Source organism: Stegodyphus dumicola, chromosome 5 (genome assembly GCF_044657685.1).
Source record: "Stegodyphus dumicola isolate Sdum_Otavi_A_Nest chromosome 5, ASM4465768v1".
In the NCBI taxonomy this organism is placed as follows: Eukaryota; Metazoa; Arthropoda; class Arachnida; order Araneae; family Eresidae; genus Stegodyphus; species Stegodyphus dumicola.
This window is the reverse complement of record NC_140772.1, coordinates 121,578,192-121,597,557: the sequence shown is the minus strand read 5'-3', so window position 1 is coordinate 121,597,557 and position 19,366 is coordinate 121,578,192. Positions and strand designations below refer to the sequence as shown.

At 34.1% G+C, this 19,366-nt stretch overlaps 1 protein-coding gene across 1 annotated transcript in view; it reads right to left on the bottom strand.

Annotated features, from left to right (window-relative positions):
- Positions 1 to 4,241: 4,241 nt before the first annotated feature.
- Positions 4,242 to 19,366, bottom strand: part of LOC118201859 (trypsin-1-like) — a 32,082-nt gene continuing 16,957 nt past the window's right edge. Inside the window, exons 4-6 of the mRNA XM_035374027.2 lie at positions 16,844 to 17,118; positions 10,358 to 10,512; positions 4,242 to 4,902 (exon numbers count right to left, since the gene is read on the bottom strand). Coding sequence (XP_035229918.1) covers positions 4,741 to 4,902; positions 10,358 to 10,512; positions 16,844 to 17,118 — 592 coding nt within the window. The 3' untranslated portion in view covers positions 4,242 to 4,740. The remainder of the gene's footprint in view (positions 4,903 to 10,357; positions 10,513 to 16,843; positions 17,119 to 19,366) is intronic.

Here is a 19,366-nt window from a genome sequence, read left to right as displayed (position 1 = left end):
TATTTTATCTTGAATATCGCTTCAGATTCATTGTTTAAGAGATTTAAGAGAAAGACAGAATCATCTTCAGCAAATCAGTGTGTGATCGCCTCGATTATGGTATTTCTTTTGAGCTACTTCTCTTTAACCACACAAACAGCAGCTTCTCGAGCTTTTCATTTACAGAAGCCTGCTGTTTGGATGTTGTTGTAATCCCCTTGGCTGACGTATATATCCTTTACTGCCTCCTTTTACTTCAATATCGTATATATCGTAGAAGTGCTAATTCTCTAACTATTTGGCCAGGTTCACTACACGCACACATTGCTCATTTTTATCAATGATTTCATGCTTTAATTCTGGAGACATCCTCCAGTTCTTCGCATTAGTTATTTATTAAGACTCATTGCCATACAAATTTCATAGTAATTATGTCAAAGCAATTGGTCAGTGACAAACATGTGAAGAATGCGACAAGGAGAACATGAAATATTATGGAGATACGTACTAACGAGCGAGCTACATGAACTACATGAACAAGGCGTGGCAATATTGACGGACATGAACATTATTGACGGACTACTGACTACATAAGCTAAAAGAACTCACAGCCTGTTTGCATTATTTGCAGAGAAACTCTCACTTAGACTCGTGTTCCGAAAATCTTGTATCCAGATACACTAGTACCTAAAAGTATCATTGTATTTTATATTGGGCAGTGACAATACATTTCTTTAAAATCGCTGATATTTTCATTAAATTTGAAAGACAATTTTACGTTTTGCCGAGTGGCAATACAACACTTTTACATTGACGTTCCTGATTAGATATGAAGTACATTAAACTTTGCTGAGTGGCAACATAAAGCTTTTACATCGTTGAGTTTTTATTCAAAAACTACTTAAACTCTTACAAAATCTGAAATAAGTTTTTAAAAAAATTCTAAAATTCAAATTTTAGGCTTCGAAGGTTCGAGTTCGAACGGACAGTTAAGGGTGTTCAAAAATTTGTTGATTCTAGGCGCCACCGTTTTCTTTCCTACAGTGCCATCAAATTCGAAAGACAAAATATATTGAATTTTGCTTAGTGGCAGTACTCTTCTTTTATACCTTTCGGATTGGAATGGGGCAATATCCAGAGTGCTTGTGCAAGGAAAACTATCCCTGTTGAATAAGTTTTTTTTTTTTTTTTTTTCAAATTTTTTTTTTAGTTTAAAAAGTGTTCATTATGATAGTCTATTAAAAAATTAGCAGTTTCACAGAGTTTACATTTTTATAGTAGATATAAATAATAAAGGCAAGTATGACAACTAAATGATTGCAAAACTTAGTCATATTTTCATTACAGTTCTTCCTGGGATATTTTATATTACGAGTATCATATATATCATAATCATAATCGTCAATACTTCATTTATTAATTAACGAAGAGTTTTCAAGCAATTGCTTGGCTAGCATATAGTATATACTTGTAACTGCACAAAAGTAATATGTGGGTCCATTGAGTATGACAGCGTTAGCGAGAATCACCCCGAGATACGGGTCTTGCCTAGCCAAAGAAAGTAATCCCATAAAGTTCCAAGTTCCAGTTTATTTTTATTCTCTTTGTAAATAGGATATCCATTGTTTTTTCAATATTTATTTATATTTTCCGCTAGAAGAAGAGAAGTCTGAAGAGCGTGTATGTGATTTTATATATGTTGTATTACTGTCCTCAGGAAAGCAGTTTGGGCAAGGATAGCTGTATCATCTACGAACATTGCTAGTGTAGTGCTTTGTGTTTGTGGAATGTTATTCACATAAACGCTAAATAACGGGAGCTCGTAGAGAGACGCTTGTGAAACACTGACTAGAATGGTACAGCATGTAGAATGAATATTAGGAATGCACACGACAAAGCGTTTATCAGTTAGGTAGAATTTAATAATGCTTTTAATGCATATATCATAATCTAGATATATATACACTCATGCACGATGTATACATATTTGGGAAACTCAACCCAGGTTTGTATATCTTGTATATGAGTGCATCCAACAGACATGATCAAATCTTTGCCTATGTTTAGTAAAAGTTCGCCAATAATTTTCTTGTTTTGCATTTCACTTGAGACATACTTCACAATTCTGCACATTGCACAAATCTGGCATCGGAAACCAAACTATTTAGGAATGGAAATAATGTTTTCGTCCATGAAGGAAAGAATTCTATTCAGTGTCACAGCTTCCACGATCTTGCTTACCGAAGGTAAGAGACTAACTGGCTGAGAGGATTCTGACAACGATTGTGGCTTGTTTAGTTTTAGTATTGGGGTACCATTGCAGTCTTCCAGATGTTTGCAAATTGACGCAATAATAATGTTTACGGTGTTGGTTGTATTGAAAATCGACTTTAGTGGAAGAGTTTTGAGCATCTTACTGTTGATTCTATCGATCCCAAGGTATTTCTTGGTTCGAAGATTCCTAAATTATAGCGAAATATCTCTTATACTGAGCCTGGAGTAATGTCGGCTGTCGCTGGGACTGTGGCGCAAGGTGAGGTGATAGTGAAACTGCGTGTTCTGTTGTTGTATTATAATACTGTTGGTGAAAAATTGAAATTCCAGATGTGCTAAATTGTTTGGTTTCTCTGTTTTGGTGTAGTAGATTTTTTGGGGCTTTTAATGGCGGAATGCGAGTTGTTGCATTTCTTATATCGAGAGAGAGCTCTCCGTAAAGAGTTGTCATCAACTGTGAGGGAGCTCTGCAGTTAACAGAGAGTTTCTAATTAATATGAATATTTTACGCTTTGCAGACTGGCAACAAAAAGGTTTTAGTCAAAAGTTCTTTAAATTCGCACAAAATTTGAAATAAATAAAAATACATTCCAAAATATCTCTTGAATGACTATGGATAGATCCATGGTCTCAGTCTAAAAAATAAATCATGTAAGACAATTTTAAGACTGCGATAAGTTTGATCGCATGATACCCTTTTGTAAAAATGCATGAAAATAAATTTTTATACGAATATTTCCCATAGCCGAATCACTCGAACAAAAGACGTCAAATCTCATGAAATCAGGTTTGCAGGAGGTAGCCTTAAATTTTACGACCGTATGTGTAAATATTGCTAAAAATAACTGCGTTAAATTTTTAAACGTAAATTTCTAATTACGTATTTACGACAGAAGCGCGAGTGTTAAGTCGACATTCGAAGAAACTCTAGAAACTGAAAGTTTTGGGTTACGTCTAAAAAATCACCTTTTTTTCCCATTTCTTTCTCTTTTTTTCAGATAAAAGTGTATAAGGTATTTCTCCCACTTCCTTAGCGTGCCTTCGTGGTGTAACGGTAGCACGCTGGGCCGGTATTTCAGAGGTCCGTGGTTCGATTCCCGGCGAAGGCGGTTGCATATTTTTCATTTTTTCTGCTTCCAATTAACCTAATGACTCTACAAATGGCGCCCGAACTAAAAGGGTTGTGGATGATGATTCTCCGCACCCCAGGATTTGGCGACTAGGTCCCCTAAAACCCTAGCCGCCCTTTAAAAAGGGAAGTATATAAGGTATTTCTCCCACTTTCCTAGCATGCCTTCGTGGTGTAACGGTAGCACGCTGGGCCGGTATTCCAGAGGTCCGTGGTTCGATTCCCGGCGAAGGCGGTCGCATATTTTTCATCTTTTTCATCCAATTAACCTAATGACTCTACAAGTGGTTCAAATCATGTTACTCTGAAAATTTTCTTCAAGGTCAGTTTTTCATGCTAGTGTAGCATTTTGACTTCTAAAAGATTTTTAGTATGATAAGAAAACAGTTTATTGATTGAAACTTTCTTTTTTAAGCATAAAAGCTCAAACTTCGTGTGTTTTTTGTCACGTAACTAAGTGTTACGTGATTAAAATTATCGAAGTCTGCAACGTCATTTGATTAATTTTTTATTTTTCTTCTTTAAAATATTCATTGGCCAACAGGAAATTGCTCAGAAGATACTCAATTCAGCAATCTTTTTTGAAAAATTCTATGAAATGCGTAACTTCTAAAGGACTGGATATGCTTAGTTTGGATTATTTAGAATGCATTCATGTACCGATAGCTATAGTATTTCTGATTTGATTCGCATGCACTATCTGAAGAAAAGATATAAGTTCTTACACTTGTGAATTCAACAGTCATTGAGAAGTTTTGTAAAATAAGTTTTTTTTTAAGTTGTTTGGGTATGTATTTAAAATGTGTTTCATCAATTAACAAAATTAATGTGTTTTTCAAAGAGGTCTATAAAACACAGATCTGACAAATAATTTAATTTTTCTTAACAATAATAAATCTTTTTCATAATTTTCACAAGTGATTACAATTCATTCATACCTCACAACTCAGTAAAACAATGTCATACAGTTCATACATCTCTATTACGTTTCACACATTGCTTATATTTACATACTTTATGTTGGCAAAATATATCGTAAATTATTTTAATTCTTAGCATTCTTTTCAAAAAGTGAGTAGAGCAAGTCAGTATTAAGATGTCAACCTGTTTACAATCCTTTCAGTATCTACGTTAAACTTTTATTTTACGCCAACAGCTGTTTAAGTTCGAACTCTTGTATTCTTCTTTGGTGGTCGACTCTTCTTTGAAACTCTTCTTTGGTGGTCAACTTTTCTTTGAAACTCTTTTTTTGGTGGTCAACTGAATTCAAAAGTTCATTTCATTCGAATTGTGCGTTGCATACGTGTAGTCCATAATATGTATTTCAGTCGGGATTTCAAGATATGTCTCCTCAACTATTAGGTGGATTCCATAGTTTCTGTAATCCAGTCTAGATGCGACGAGACATGAGTGTAAACACCTGGCAGTAGAGGGCGCGCACATCCAATCCCTGCAGACACTACTCCAATTACGATGAAACGACCTTCTCTTCGAACAACAAGAGGTCCTCCGGAATCTCCCTAAAAACAAAATTCCAGCATAAATATTAACTACGAAAGATGCAGTGTCACAATCTTTGATATTTTATGCTTTATTCTTAACAGAACATAAATTATTCATATTAAATTATTTCTTCATTTTATAAAATATGCGAAAAACAATATATTATGATAAATTTAGAAGAAATGTAAATTATCTTGCAAGTGATAAGGTGTCCTATTGCAATCGATTTTGTTTTGGATTATATGCTATATAGTCAAACAGTCAATTAATCAGACGAAATAAGTGTAGGGTGAGGGGCTAGACGCTTATAATAAATGTAGTGTTTTATTATGGTGTACTGTAAAGGAAACAATGAACAATACAATAAACTTCATTTTTTCATTTCTTTTTTAAATCAATCACATGACCTAGCTTACGGCGTTTGTCAAGATGAATGTCAAGATGGCGTCGAAATGGCGTTGGCAATAGCAAGATGGCAGTAACAAGTTACAATTGCAACGGGGGTTAACTGTTTCATTCTAGCAATATCGATAATTATTATGGAAGCTTTAATTAATAACTCATCGAAAATAAGGAATGAAGGGAGTCTGAGTGGTATTACTGTGCATCGGTTTTCAGTCTGAAGAACTGATTCTCCAACGCTACTACCTCACTTCCCATACTTTTAACACTGCCAGTAGATGATGCAATCAAACATCTAGCCATATTTCGGAAATACTATGCATAATGCAATTATTTTCTTTGCATGAGAATGAAGAAATTAATGTGAAAACATGTTGTTCGATGTAGAATTTCTTCATACATCACTGCTTATCAGTCATGAATAATAAAAGCATGAGATTGTTAAGTTCTCCTGCTTCGTGTTCTAGTGAGATAGGGATGGTTGCCTCAGGATTTTCATAATTTTAATCTTAAATAAAACATATTCAAGTTAATTTCTTTTAGCAAATCTTCCGCCTCAAAAGTATATATAATTTGCATATTGCAAAGATCTATGTAACTTAAATTTTTCTTTACATAATGAATCTTAAGAGCATTATTCTCAACTTTCATAATGTTTTTCTTTTGCATTTCTAGAAGAGTTATTTCTTTCTTTTTCTAACTACTGATGCCTAAGGTTTAAATAAAAGAATACGAAATTTTTCCACAAATACATTCAGATTATTTACATTACTACGAGGATCACATTAGGTAAATGTGTGTGATAGAAATAATTTTATAACTTTGCATTTTGAAAATTGCATTACTTCATGATTTCTTTCTAGTTTATCTTTTATGTTACGCGTGTTTTCTAATTTATCTTTTATATAAATTACATGATAGCTTTTGAATTAAGATTTGTGTAGAGCCTTAGACACAGCATTCTCTAAGAGACCCTCCTTCAATGCTCATTTTCTTGAGAGAAAAACAGGGTTAAGGAAAATTAAAGAATGGTTTTGGGTCTTTCTAAAATCTAGAGCTTACATGTGTGATTGTGAGCCTAATGACAATCTGTCTTGGCCATAGAAATTTTTAAATTAATTTAAAATCTTACCCATTTAAAACTCTATTGTGCGATTCCTTTAATGGAGCGTTTATACAAAGGATAGTAAATCAGTTCCTGTTTTGAAGGCAAAATGCGAACTTCTAAGTCCTTAGTAAGGATCAGTCTACATGGTCGAAGTAATTTCCTGTAGCCTAACAACCTGGTTACATATAGCGTATATTCCGGCGTATAGCTCGCACCGGTGTGTAACAGGCATTTACAATTTCAAACTACATTTTTTAGTTTTTAGGTATATTCGCCGTATAACGCGCACCCTTTTCTTCATGGGAAACCTGAACGATGCATATGCGGTGCAATCATCTTTTAAAGTCATTTATTCGAAGATTTTTTCCCAGTCGTTTGAACAGTGGTATACTAAATTGACAAAGCGATAAGGGGAACAATAGGCCCATTTTCAAATTTTGCTTACGTATACTGTCCCAGAAGAAAAAAAAGAAAATTCGAGATAAATAATATTTAAAGTTTAATTTGAGAAATGCATTGCATAAAGATGACTATTATATAAAAATATATTTCTATGATTTAAAATATAAAAAATGATTTGAAATCTTTTAGATATAAATCTTAAAAAATGGGATCGTAGGCAAAAATGTCCGTCCCTTTCAAGTTTTATGTTATTAGACGCTTTGCTTTGTAACCTAATTTGCTTTTTTAAATAAAGAAGTTTAATTATTTTAAATATGAACTATTAATGTGTTATATTATAATAAAAACTAATTACAGAAGTTTTCGTCTTCTGTAACTACAGAATGGATAACAGTGATGGATAAATCAATAAAAAATAATTTGTCTTCCAATTCGTGTCAAGTTCCTTAACTTCGAGATTATTTTACCCACAATTAGTTTGTAAATCTGCCTAAAAGGGGCAATACATATTCAATGACATACATAAACTAGTCAAGCTAAGTTTGACCACTTTGAATACGTACTATCTCCTTTACACAGATTTCCAAACTAACTGGGGATAAAATAATCTGAAGGTAACGGATTTGACATGAAGTGGAAGACAAATTATTTTTATTGATTTGCTAAAAAATTTCAATTGATTTTTTTAATATTTTAAATTGTAGAAATATATTTATAGTAATTTTATGCAATGCATTGCTCAAATTAAACTTTAAATATTAATTTATCTAGGATTTTCTTTCTTCACTAAGAATGCACTTACTGCCCGAATGATATCTCGGAATTAGCAATTAGCTGTTTTCTATTTTTGTAGTCGTTTCTGTAGTCATTTTAAGCCGTAATTTTGAAGTGAGTATCGAAGGCCAGGAAGAAAAAAAGGGAGGCAACAAGGAGCGAAAAGGAAGCCAAATGCGTCATAGTAGTCTAGAATGAGTGAGTGGATAATAAATGACATGGACTGAAATTAAAGCCGACGTAATTCAAAAATCATGAAAAATATCCAACAATCTGAATGGAATGGAAGATGATTATTTATTTGTGGATCATAATAACAGTGATGGAAAGTTAAAACATTATTCGATGATGTGCCTGAAGATGTAACGGAAAACGAATATGGCGAACTTTTTATGTTATGAGATAAGAAATTTTTTTGAGTTCATAAGGAATGCCATTTTTTTAAACATGCAGCATTTAGGTGCATGTAGAAATACAATTTTTGTATACTCAACTTTTCCTTTTTTTAAATGCATCATCTTTATACGAAACATATAACGCATAGAAGTAAATTTCGATCGTATATTCTGTATTAAAAGTACGTGCTATACACCGGATTATACGGTAATTAAGTAACATAAAGTCCAATTTGAGTAATTTTCCGATAACTTCATTCTCTTAATAACTATTTTTACTAGGGCTTATGCCATTTATTTGAATTGTGAATGAATTTTGCACTTTTTTAAATTTAATCAGATCATAAATGCTTCAGTATCATAAATGCTTTTCACGTACTAAATCAGAGTGTACTTTACTGAAATAAGCAAAATGATATTTATAACGTTTTGCTATAACAATGTCAACCTTGTTCCTGTATTATTCTAATTATTGAGCCTATTCCTTAACGTAGGAGCTTAAAAGGAGCGTCTTTTTCCCTTGTTTTAACCAGTGGTTTCTACAATAAAAGCTTTTCTTGTTATAACGCTGAAAGTATCTGCTGAGAACAGATGCTAGCCTATAAGAGGGAAAAAAGTAATTTTCCTCTTCTTAGAATTCTTCAAAACCAATCTTTCTAAAATATCTTTCCCAATTTTGACACTGTTATTTTCTATTTCGTAAGTCTAAAGCGATCGAATTTTCAGCTTTATCTTTCAGTTTAGAAAAGAATCAGAAAAACCTTTATGAGGTGCCCTTCTTCTTTGCTAACATCTTTGCTGATGTCCTCTAATATAAATTCCTTTTTAGTACATTTTATTGAAAAATATTTATTTTAATCTACTTAAATCATTTTTATGCTATTTTTCAATATAATATATGTGATGACTTCCGTATAAATACTTCTTTATACTTGTCTCCAGGCAGATAAAATAAGCTATTTGAGATAATCGATAGAAATAGGACTTAAACACTGGAATATGCATAATAATATAAACACTATATAGAAAAAAATATTCTGCATTTCTTTTAAAATCTATACTGTTAATAAAATATTTATTGAAGATTACAAATAGAAAGTAAAATAAAAGTATCTGATATAGACAACACGTGACTTCCTTGAACGGGCTAGCAAATTATACGTATTTTTTCAGGCTAGCAAACGGGCTAGCAAATTTCTGCACTTCACTTAAATTTACTTCCTCGAATTTCATTAAAGATGTATTTTTCACTCAATTAATCCAGTTCTCACTTCGCAGCATGACAAAAATAAATAAAATTCAAAACAGCTTCATTAAAATTGCAAAATTCAGAAAAACTTAAAACACCAAACACAGTAAAAAGCAGTTAAAGCAACAATTTTTAAAATTAAAATTAGAGTTTGCAGGCAAAATCAAGCAACTAGGCCAGCAGGCAGGAAAGCAAAATTTTCGCTGCACAAAACTGAAAGTTAACGTTTAGTCCCGCTGGACAAAACGATGCTGAAATTGGTGCACCAACTGAATTCAATATTCTACTAAGAGCTTCAAGCATACACAAATGGCGGCTTCGTTAGGCCTACCGCAGCTTAAACTTTTAAATTGTTGATAATTTTATATTCATGCATGCAGATTAATTAAAGGCATAAAAATCTTAATCGGGACATAAGAACAACATTATTCAACCACTTTTAAAGCAAAAAATGCCCAATTTACAAACATATAAAAATAAAATATTGAGCACTGAGTTGGGTAACAAAGAGGATATATATATGTATATATATGTGTGTGTATACGTTTGGTGCAGCCAATTGCAGCGAATAAGGTACGTGCACGTAGATGTTATAGCAGTTTCAAGTGCAAAATTTCTGCGCTTTACGGCTACTTGATTTTGAGCTATGCGAGATATATACATACGTACAGACGTCACGAAAATGTCTTTTCAGAATCCATTTTACAATCCATTAATTCTGTCAGCACGTACAGGTATCACACAAAAACATTGTATAAATGGATTCGAGAGAGGTGAAAATGGGTATTTTCATTGAAATTATGATACCCGAAAATTTTCACGATTACAATTCTTCGTACAAAGAAGTAAAAAGACGAAACGAACATGCTATACACTTCCTCAGATAAGATATGGGAAATGAAAAAAGCTGTTAACTTTTCGGCGGTTGCGAGATAAGCAATTCTGTCTTCCCAAATTGGCGCGATACCTGTCAGTCGTAAATCTGTAACGCGAGCTGTTTCGTTTGCGTCCACTGCAGTGGGCAACTGAAATGCGAGTTGAGTTCTTTCATGATCATCAAAGGGTTAAATGTGAATCCATATTTACGCGCTGCATTTTGTAAAACTATTTCTTAGAAGAAAAGTAATGCAAGAATGCCTCACCTGGCATGAATCTCGTTTTCCATCTCTGTACCCAGCACATATTTGGCCTTCCTGGAATGTGATTCTTTTCTTGGCTTCGTCATAAAGTTCCTGGCACTGGGTACGATTCATGACTTTAACTTCTACTTTTTGAAGTATGGAGGCTCGTTTTCCAGCTATATAAAAATTATACTGGTTTAAAAAAGGAATGGTGAAAGATGAAATATTAATATAAGTTTCACTGAGACCTTTGTACTTTAACTTGCAATATGTAATTACTGATGTGACGTTAAGAATGACGTTCTTAATGCATTTTCTACTCTATTTCTTTTTTACAGTAACGTATGCGTACATATTGTGCAAACACTTACGCTTGTTCTGCGAATATGTGTTTTTTTTTTTAAGCCCTAGTAGTATGGAATATGGAATGCATCTGCATCTCCTAAAGATAACCCATCTTTCAAAAGTACATTTGTAGTAGAGGAAACATGGGGCATTAGAAAAATGTTGTTTTAGGCATTTTTGAAGCAAGAGAAGAGAAAAATGGGCAATGCCTTCGCTGGGACTCGAACCTGGACCTCTCGTATACGCGCCGAGTGTGCTCCGTTACAACACAAAGGAAGCAGAAAATACTTTATATACTCCCACTTTTAAAGGACTTCTGCAGATTAGAGGATCCAGTCGCCAAATGCTGGTGGTGACAAATCACCATCCACCACCTTTTTATTTCGGGCTCCACTGTAGGGTCATTAGGTTACTTTAATGTTGGAAACGTGAAAAATGAGCAATGCTTTCGCCGAGACTCGAACCTGGACCTTTCAAATACGAACAGAGTGTGCTGCCGTTACACCAGAAAGGCATGCAGAAAGGAGGGATAAAATATTTTATAACACTTCCATTCATCGTATTTAAAAGCGACCGATTGTTTATGCATAGAGATACGTTCGTTTGCAGATTTTTATGATTATTACATGACATATCCATTACATTGTATAGTGACGTCTCGACTTATACACTGAGTAAGTTCGGATACATCGCCAACATGCTAAATAAAATCCAACATTATTAATACTATTTATGGAAATTAAACCATGAGTACGGCTTATTCAATTTGAAATATGTTTATCGAAAAGCATAATGTTTCAAAATATGCAAACAAAACTATACATTTAAATTATCTTTGGAAGGTGACATGCACGTTTTACTGTCCACTCACAGAAGAAGTTCTTATACGAATACAAATGTTTTGTGTATGTCTCAAAAACGTTTTGTGAAATATAACCACTGAACAAATAGAGTTTAAGAGCGCTATGCCCAAATAACAAAAGGTTTGAAAGGAGAATGGTTGAATTTAGCCGTACAGATGCAGGCTTATTTGATATTTTGATTACAATATAATAAAATTACAATTATAATAGTATTTAGAAATAAATCCAGATTTTTGAATTTATATGAGAGTTATACTGTAGTCGAACACTCTTATAACGAGAGTGAGGGGACCGCGATATTTGCTCGTTATAACCGAGTGCTCGTAAAAAACGGGTTCGTGGAAAAAAATCATAAAATTCATACATACTTACTATACTATAAATACTTTGTAGGGATTTATATTTATTTTAACTAATAATTTAAATTTTAGTTCAGACTTTCCTATAAGCCTTCATTTCCCTAATTGTTAGTGCCAGAATAGTTAAATTTGGTAGCGCGCGTGACGTGAATGCAAATTCTACTTTGAGGAGAAAAAGTTTAAAAACTGAGGTTTTAGAAGGGAAGTGAGAGAGTTGGGCTAGCTGTCGTCTCTGCTGTAGGTACAATTGCTGATTGCTGGTTCAAGTGGCTAAAATGCATTTATCTGCTGCCACTAGTGATAGAGGGGGTCGACGTTCGGTATCTCGCTGAGCCCTGTAGATTATTTTATCAATTGTTAAACATTTCAACTTTTGATTTTCAATTACCTGCTTTTCGGTTACCGCCCAAGTAGAGGCGAAGTTTGTTAGCGTCAAGTTGACGCCGGGTAAATTTTAAAGAGTTAATAAAGGGTTTGAACTCTTCTTCTGTGTAGTTTCCTGATACTACTGTATCCAGATAGAGGTTAAATTGCCTGGACACAACAACTTCATTTATTTTTTATATCTGTACAGTACAAAAGAAATTGTTTAATTTGCTTTGAATTGCCTTATTCTCTGTTTGTGTTACTGGTCTTCGGAAAAGACTCATGGTCCAAAAATCATCGTCATTTGCACCCCTATGTTTTCTCTTCTATCAAAAAGTAACAAAAATCGTCAAGTGCTTACGTAAGTTTGATTAAATATTTCTGATGATCCCTTGGTTCATAGGCTAGAAAATGCCGCAGAATTCTGTGGTAAAAATTCAATCCTGATCATTCCCCAAAATAAAAAAAAGACCGCTGTCACGCCTGCACAGGATTTATGGCTCATCTCTAAATTTCAATTGACTTATGAATGATTTCTTTTAATGAATGTTAAAGAAATTTTTCCAAGAGAGGATCAGCTGAGCTGGAGAGGTGGAACTCAATAAAAATTTTACGAGTCACAAAACTATTGCTCGCTATAACGACAAATGTTATATAAAAATATACGCTTTTTTATATAAAATAAAAGCGATTTATGCTCCTATAGACTCCGCAGGTAAATTTCATTCAACGAATAAAAAATTCCATGCCATCATCTGACCATTCCTGACGCGGATTTTGAAATATTAGAATATGTTATTTAATTGGCACGTATGCGATTTAGAAGAATGATTGCTCCTGAGATTTAATAGCTCTACTTCTAAATTCAACTCATCCAGTCTTAAATACTAAAAGTTTTAAAATAGTTTTGCCAGTCATTAACACTGTACTGAGAAAATTACAGTTCCTATATATCATTTTAAAGCAAAAAATTGTAGAGTCACTAAGTTTTTTTTTTTTTTTTTTTTTTTTTTTTTTTTTTTTTTTGACGCAGGAGACATAAAAAATGAGCAATGCCCTCGCCGGGACTCTAACCTGGAGCTCTCGAATACGCGGAGAATGTGCTACCGTTACATCATGAAGGCATGCTGGAAAATATATGCTCCCCCTCTTAAAGCGCCCTCGGGGATTAAGGGACCCAATCGCCAAATCCTGGTGATGACGAATTATTGTCTTCCATTTTTTAGTTCGAGCGACACTATAGAGTTATTCGTCTTTTTGAAGCAGGAGACATGAAGAAAGAGCAATGCCCTCGCCGGACCTCGAATCTGGACCTCTCGAATACGCGCTGACGCGTTACACTACTAAAGCATGCTGGAAAGAGGAAGAAAATAGCCTATGAAATATCGAAATGAAAGTACAAAAAAAATATAGAAAGCTTGAAATTTAAATGTTCTACGTTCTGTAGTTGGGCGGGGGAGGAAACCTAAGAGTAACAGAGATTTTTAAATCTACTCCTATAAACCAAGTAACGACATAAGGTCAAAGAAATTTTAAGACATGCGTCTAAAATGATGAAAATGCTAGTTCAAATTCTCATATTCTCGATAAGGAAAATGATACTTATCCAAGGTTTTGGTAATTTCTCATATTTCTTTGTGTTACTAACTCAGTTGTCTCTGGTGAAACTAGAGGTCCTAGAGGAGTTGCAGAGCAGTAGTTTAGCTAGCCGTGTTGTCATGAACTGCTGTTCCTTTGATCCAACTTTGTACTTTCTTTTATGATAAATAAACCTGTATACTTCTACTGCGAGTTGGATCCGGAAAAAGTTTGAAATAAGAATAAAAATCTAATTTAAATAATCCATTTGTTAGTGTAACGTTTTACAAGAATTAACCAAATTTTTTAGTTTTTTTTATTAGACTGTTTAGTTTTAGAACTGTTTTTAAATTTTTGATGAATACATAAGCGTCACTTGCGATATGCTCTGAATATCAAATAAAATTTGCTTTCGTGAGTACTTTTTATTGTTTGTGATGTGCAGCTATGCTTGAAAGTTGATGCCAAAACATCCTAAATATTATATAATTACACTCATGTCCATAAATTAAGGATAATGCAAAATCAGGCAAAGGAAGAGTTAGAAGCAAAACAAATTTGACTTATTTGTAAAGCTTATTTATTAAACAAAAGGTAAAGGGCAAAAAAAGATGCTATATGTTTGACATTATTAAAAAAATTAGCGATTTTTTCTACCTGGAGCAAATTAAAAAAAAAAAAAAAAAAAAAAAAAAAAAAAACTATTTACAAAAAAACCAATATTACATGGTTGGTATGATTGTTAATACATTGTATGTCTCCCAGACGATGCAATACAGTCCGTACAACGCCTAGGCATGCTGAATATCAAATTATCGATCTGATCTTGGGGGATATTACACCATTCAAAACGCAACGCTCTCCGAAGTTACGGTAGACATGTAGGAGAAGGTTGGCGGGCTGCAACACGTCGGCCAAGCATGTCCCACACGGGCTGTACTGGATTCAAGTCCGGTGACAATGCTGGCCAGTCCATACGGGTGATATCCTCCGATTGAAGGCATTCGCTTACGATGGTTGCACGGTGAGGACGGGCGTTGTCATCCATAAACACAAATTGCGCGCCCATGGCGCCCCGAAACAAACGTACATGTTGTTCTAGAATGACGTCCCGATAGATTTGGCTTGTCATGGTTCCAATTTGAACATGCAGGTCAGTTCTGGAACCCAGAATAATTCCACCCCAAACGAGCATTCCTGCACCACCGTAACGGTGTCGTTCAATGATGTTTCCTTGGTGGTAACGGGTCCCTGGAGTCCGTATGAAAGTCCGGCGAGAATCAGACTGCAAGCTAAACCTGGACTCGTCGGAAAACATCACACAAGCCCACTGTTGCGGTGTCCATAATGCATGCTCTCTACTCCAGGCTAACCGCAGGCGAAAGTGAGTTGCAGTAAGTGGAACGCATCTGACAGGTCTACGAGCATATAGCAATTGCCGTACCAGTGGCTGAAGAGAGCTGACGAGACAGGTCTGAGGCTGTGCTCCACCTGTTTCTTTTGGCAGTAACTGCCAAATACCGGTCCTCATTCGGCGTTAAAATTCTAGGGCGAACTGTGTGTAACGTCTACTCACATTACCATCATCTTGGAATTGCTGCCAAAGCCTGGAGATGACACTCTGGGCAATTCCAAGTTCGTCTGATACTTCTAGTTGGGTACGCCCACATTCCAGACGGCCGATAATTCTACCACGTAAAAAATCATCCAAATGCGTCCTTTGTGTTATAGCTAGTCAGTTATTGCACTGAAATGCTTATAAAGCGCCTGCGAACAATTTTACTTTTTTGCCTGTATTCCTTATATATCACTCTCTTACACTCTCGTCAATGTGACGTACCATCGGTGTTATCTGGTTACTTCCTGGAATTTGCATATGATTCTTGAAGATGTGTGTTGTGATTTTACAGGTGATATATTTATTTTAGAGTTCGATTTCCACGTGACTCCGAATTATCCTTAATTTATGGACATGAGTGTATATTGGGTTGTCCGGAAAGTTCGGACCAATTTTGAAGGCAAATTGAAACGCAGGAGTTTTAAATTTTAGTACATATTTATTAAATTACATAGGGGCCATCTGTTTTACAACCCTTCTCAATCTTTCGGGGAATTTGAAAATTCCGTCCTTCGAGAATTTTTCAGGGTGACAAGAGTAGAACATCCGAACCGAGCTCGAACAACTTTTGCCGAGTTATCAAAACACATCGAATCTTGAAAGTTCGCCAAATATTATTGCCAATGCTGGCACCTTTACATGGAATTCGAATCCGCACCCTAGAGCACGGACTAGTAGTCAATCTCCTCTAAGCAATATACCATCCAGAGTGACAAGTAACGAATTGCTGTTTTGAAGATTTTAAATATGGCTGAGAATTCTGCGATTCGGCGTTTTGAATGGTGCCGAAGACATTTCGAAAAAGATAAATAAAATACATTTTGAATGATGCATACATATGTATTTAAATGAACAGATTTGTAAACTTAAATTCAATATATACAACAAAAACAGATTTGGATGTGGTTCAAATAAATATGGCTAAAATATAGTGAAAATATTTTATATTTATATTTATTTTTACTTGCATAAATTAGTGAAGATGCATCACTTAACAACCGATATAAAATAATGGCTATTGGATAAGATGTTCAACATAACATTGTAGAGACATTAGGAATTTTCGGAGGCCGGATTGATGAAAAACAGCAACCGCCTTCGCCGGGAATCGAACCACGGACCTCTGAAATACCGGCCCAGCATGGAGAGCCACTACACCACGAAGGCACGCTAGGAAAGGGGGAGAAATACCTTATAACATTTTGACGTTCTTTTTTTGAAGTGGTATTGCTAACGATAAAATAAAATTAGATGGCGTTATTATACATTATCTACATTTTTCATACGTATTTTGTCTATTCGTGAATTTTTAGAGTAATATAAAAAACTTAAAATGCTTCTATATAATCTATAAACTCTAATTAAATATACTTCTTACCGTTTTCTTCGTTGTATCCCCAACCCATAACAGTTGCCATGCTTCCGGTAAAGTCTTCATCTTTTTCTGGTAAACAAGATGGCCAAGAATAACTGTTGTAATCAATGGGCTTTTGCAATTTAAGCAATGCAATGTCATGATTGTAACGTCTTGGTTGATATAGTTCCGGGTGAAGGATGATTTTATCCACTGGAATGTCCGCTTCTGTGTGATTTGTTTCTGGCTTGGTGAGATCATATTCCCCAACTCGGACTGTGAAATGTTTTCGGGAGAAGCTTAAATTTGAAAAGTATGTTAATTTTCTTTTTATGCAACAAAACATATACTCACATATGAAATTAAAATACGAATGAGTATAAAGAATAATTTTGGTGATATTAATAATTCACAGTTTTTATTTCTGTAACTCCCTATAAACAATAGTAAAACCTAAATGCATAAAAATGTTTGAAATTTAAACAAGGTTTCATATCCCGGTTAAGACTTTTTTAATCAAATCGCTTGTTTTATTAAATATGCCCAAAATCAACATTCCCTAATTTTCAGTATTTGAATACTCTTGCCATTGTGATGCCCAAGACTAACACTTTCAGTGTTTCACATGTGAATCTGTTTTCTTTTTTCTTTGGGTAAATATTTTGAAAAATTAACTACTAACAGAATTACTTGGAACCAAAATAATGAAAATCTTCTTAGAGTTGATCATTATGATTTCACTGCTAAAAAATGTACTGAAAACGCACTTTTGCGTCTAAGCAACATTGTACAGAGGGGAAAGACGAGAGCTTTGTATGTTGTTTTTATTTTTCTTGATACTGAAAGAGACTTCAGTAATGCATGACGGCCTGCCAATCTTAATTTACTGACGAAAATGAAACTGCTTCATAATGTATTTAATGTTGTTGCTGATTTGCTGAAGGATAGGACTGTTAAGTTTTTTCTATGTGCCATCTCAAAAATTCGTCGACCTCAAAAGGAATGTCCTTAGGGTTCTGTGTTGAAATTGAGCATCGCCACTTTCGTATTAGAAATGAACGTAGTGTTTATATTTCTGAACATCTCTGTATACTTAGCCAGGATAGATTTGTTTTTCCAATTATTTAATAGGCATTGATTCTCTCTTCCCTGAAGGCTCTAAAAAGTACTTTATCATGTAATGGTATTGTTGTTAATATACAGCAGTAATTTGAAGATTTACTGGAGAAGGATATTTCTTCTTCTTCTTCTTTTTTTTTTTTTTTTTTTTTTTTCATTTGTTCGTGAGCATGCAGGAATATATGGAAACGAGAGAATCGATTCACTTGCCAAGATGCAACTAAGAAAACATTAATGTTGATTTAAATATTCCAAAATCGTACTTTAAAAAAATTCAAAGCTAAAATCATTGAACACTGAAATTATGATTATATCGCATCTGAAATTACGAAAAAGCTCTTTCCGACTATCTTTGAAAGACTGAAAGATTAAAATTTATTGCTCAATTTTAGCGTTATGCGATTTTTCTCTGGGCATAGAAATTATAAAAATAGTTTGAATGGTTTAAACCGACATCTTCCAACTTGTGCTACTGTGATTTTGGCGTCCAGCGAAGTGCCTTCTGGTTATTTTTTGATTGCCTCTTGCTTAACTATGCACGAAATTCCAGAAATTACCTGGAATTAATTAGCCACTGAAAAGACATGAATTTGTTTCTCTGCTTCGGCTTATCTTGCTTTTAATGACTTTGTTGACTCTTATTTTAAGTACTGTAAATGACGTACGTCCTCTGTATTTGCCTTTTGGCTTTCTTTCTTTCTTTTTTTTAAATCATATATGTTTGATTTATTATTTAAAATTGATATGTTTTCCTTCACTTGTATTTTGTAAATATTGTGCAATACTTTGTGGTGCACGAGGACAATTGTTTTAAAATTTAATAAAAAATCTGTTTAGTTCACATTAGGCAAAATGCGACTTTATAATGACGTTCGTTTCATGAGAAAACTCTAAGCATTTCGAAGGCCTTGATAGGATATCTTCTTCAAAAAATAAAATCATATTTGAGGTTTTGAAGAAGAAAAACTCGGGACAGTTGATCTTGAGATGTATAGAAGCTTCCTATGAAAAAAAGACTATCTATGGAAAATTTTTAATGTTTATATTTAAAATCGTCCTGCTTCTCATTTACATATATATAATAAAATTTATATAATAATTAAATTTCAGCCACAAGCAGATGTAAAGAATTTTTAGTAATAAGTGCATGCTGTGAATGGAAACGAAACTTTGCCGAGACAGGAACGAAGAGGAAAGGAGACCTTGATGACAATTTGTGAGTTTTGATTCAAATAGGGAACAGATTTAATTGTAGAAAGAACTGAAAAAGACTGAGAAAAGTATGTCGCGCCATGAGCGCACAGCAATATGTGTGCCTGTATGAAAATATGCATTTAAATATTTGTGACCTTTTGCTAATCTTAATTTTAGTATTAAAGAGTAGAAAATGGCGTCACAATTGGGTGAGTTGATGAAGCGTGTCTACAT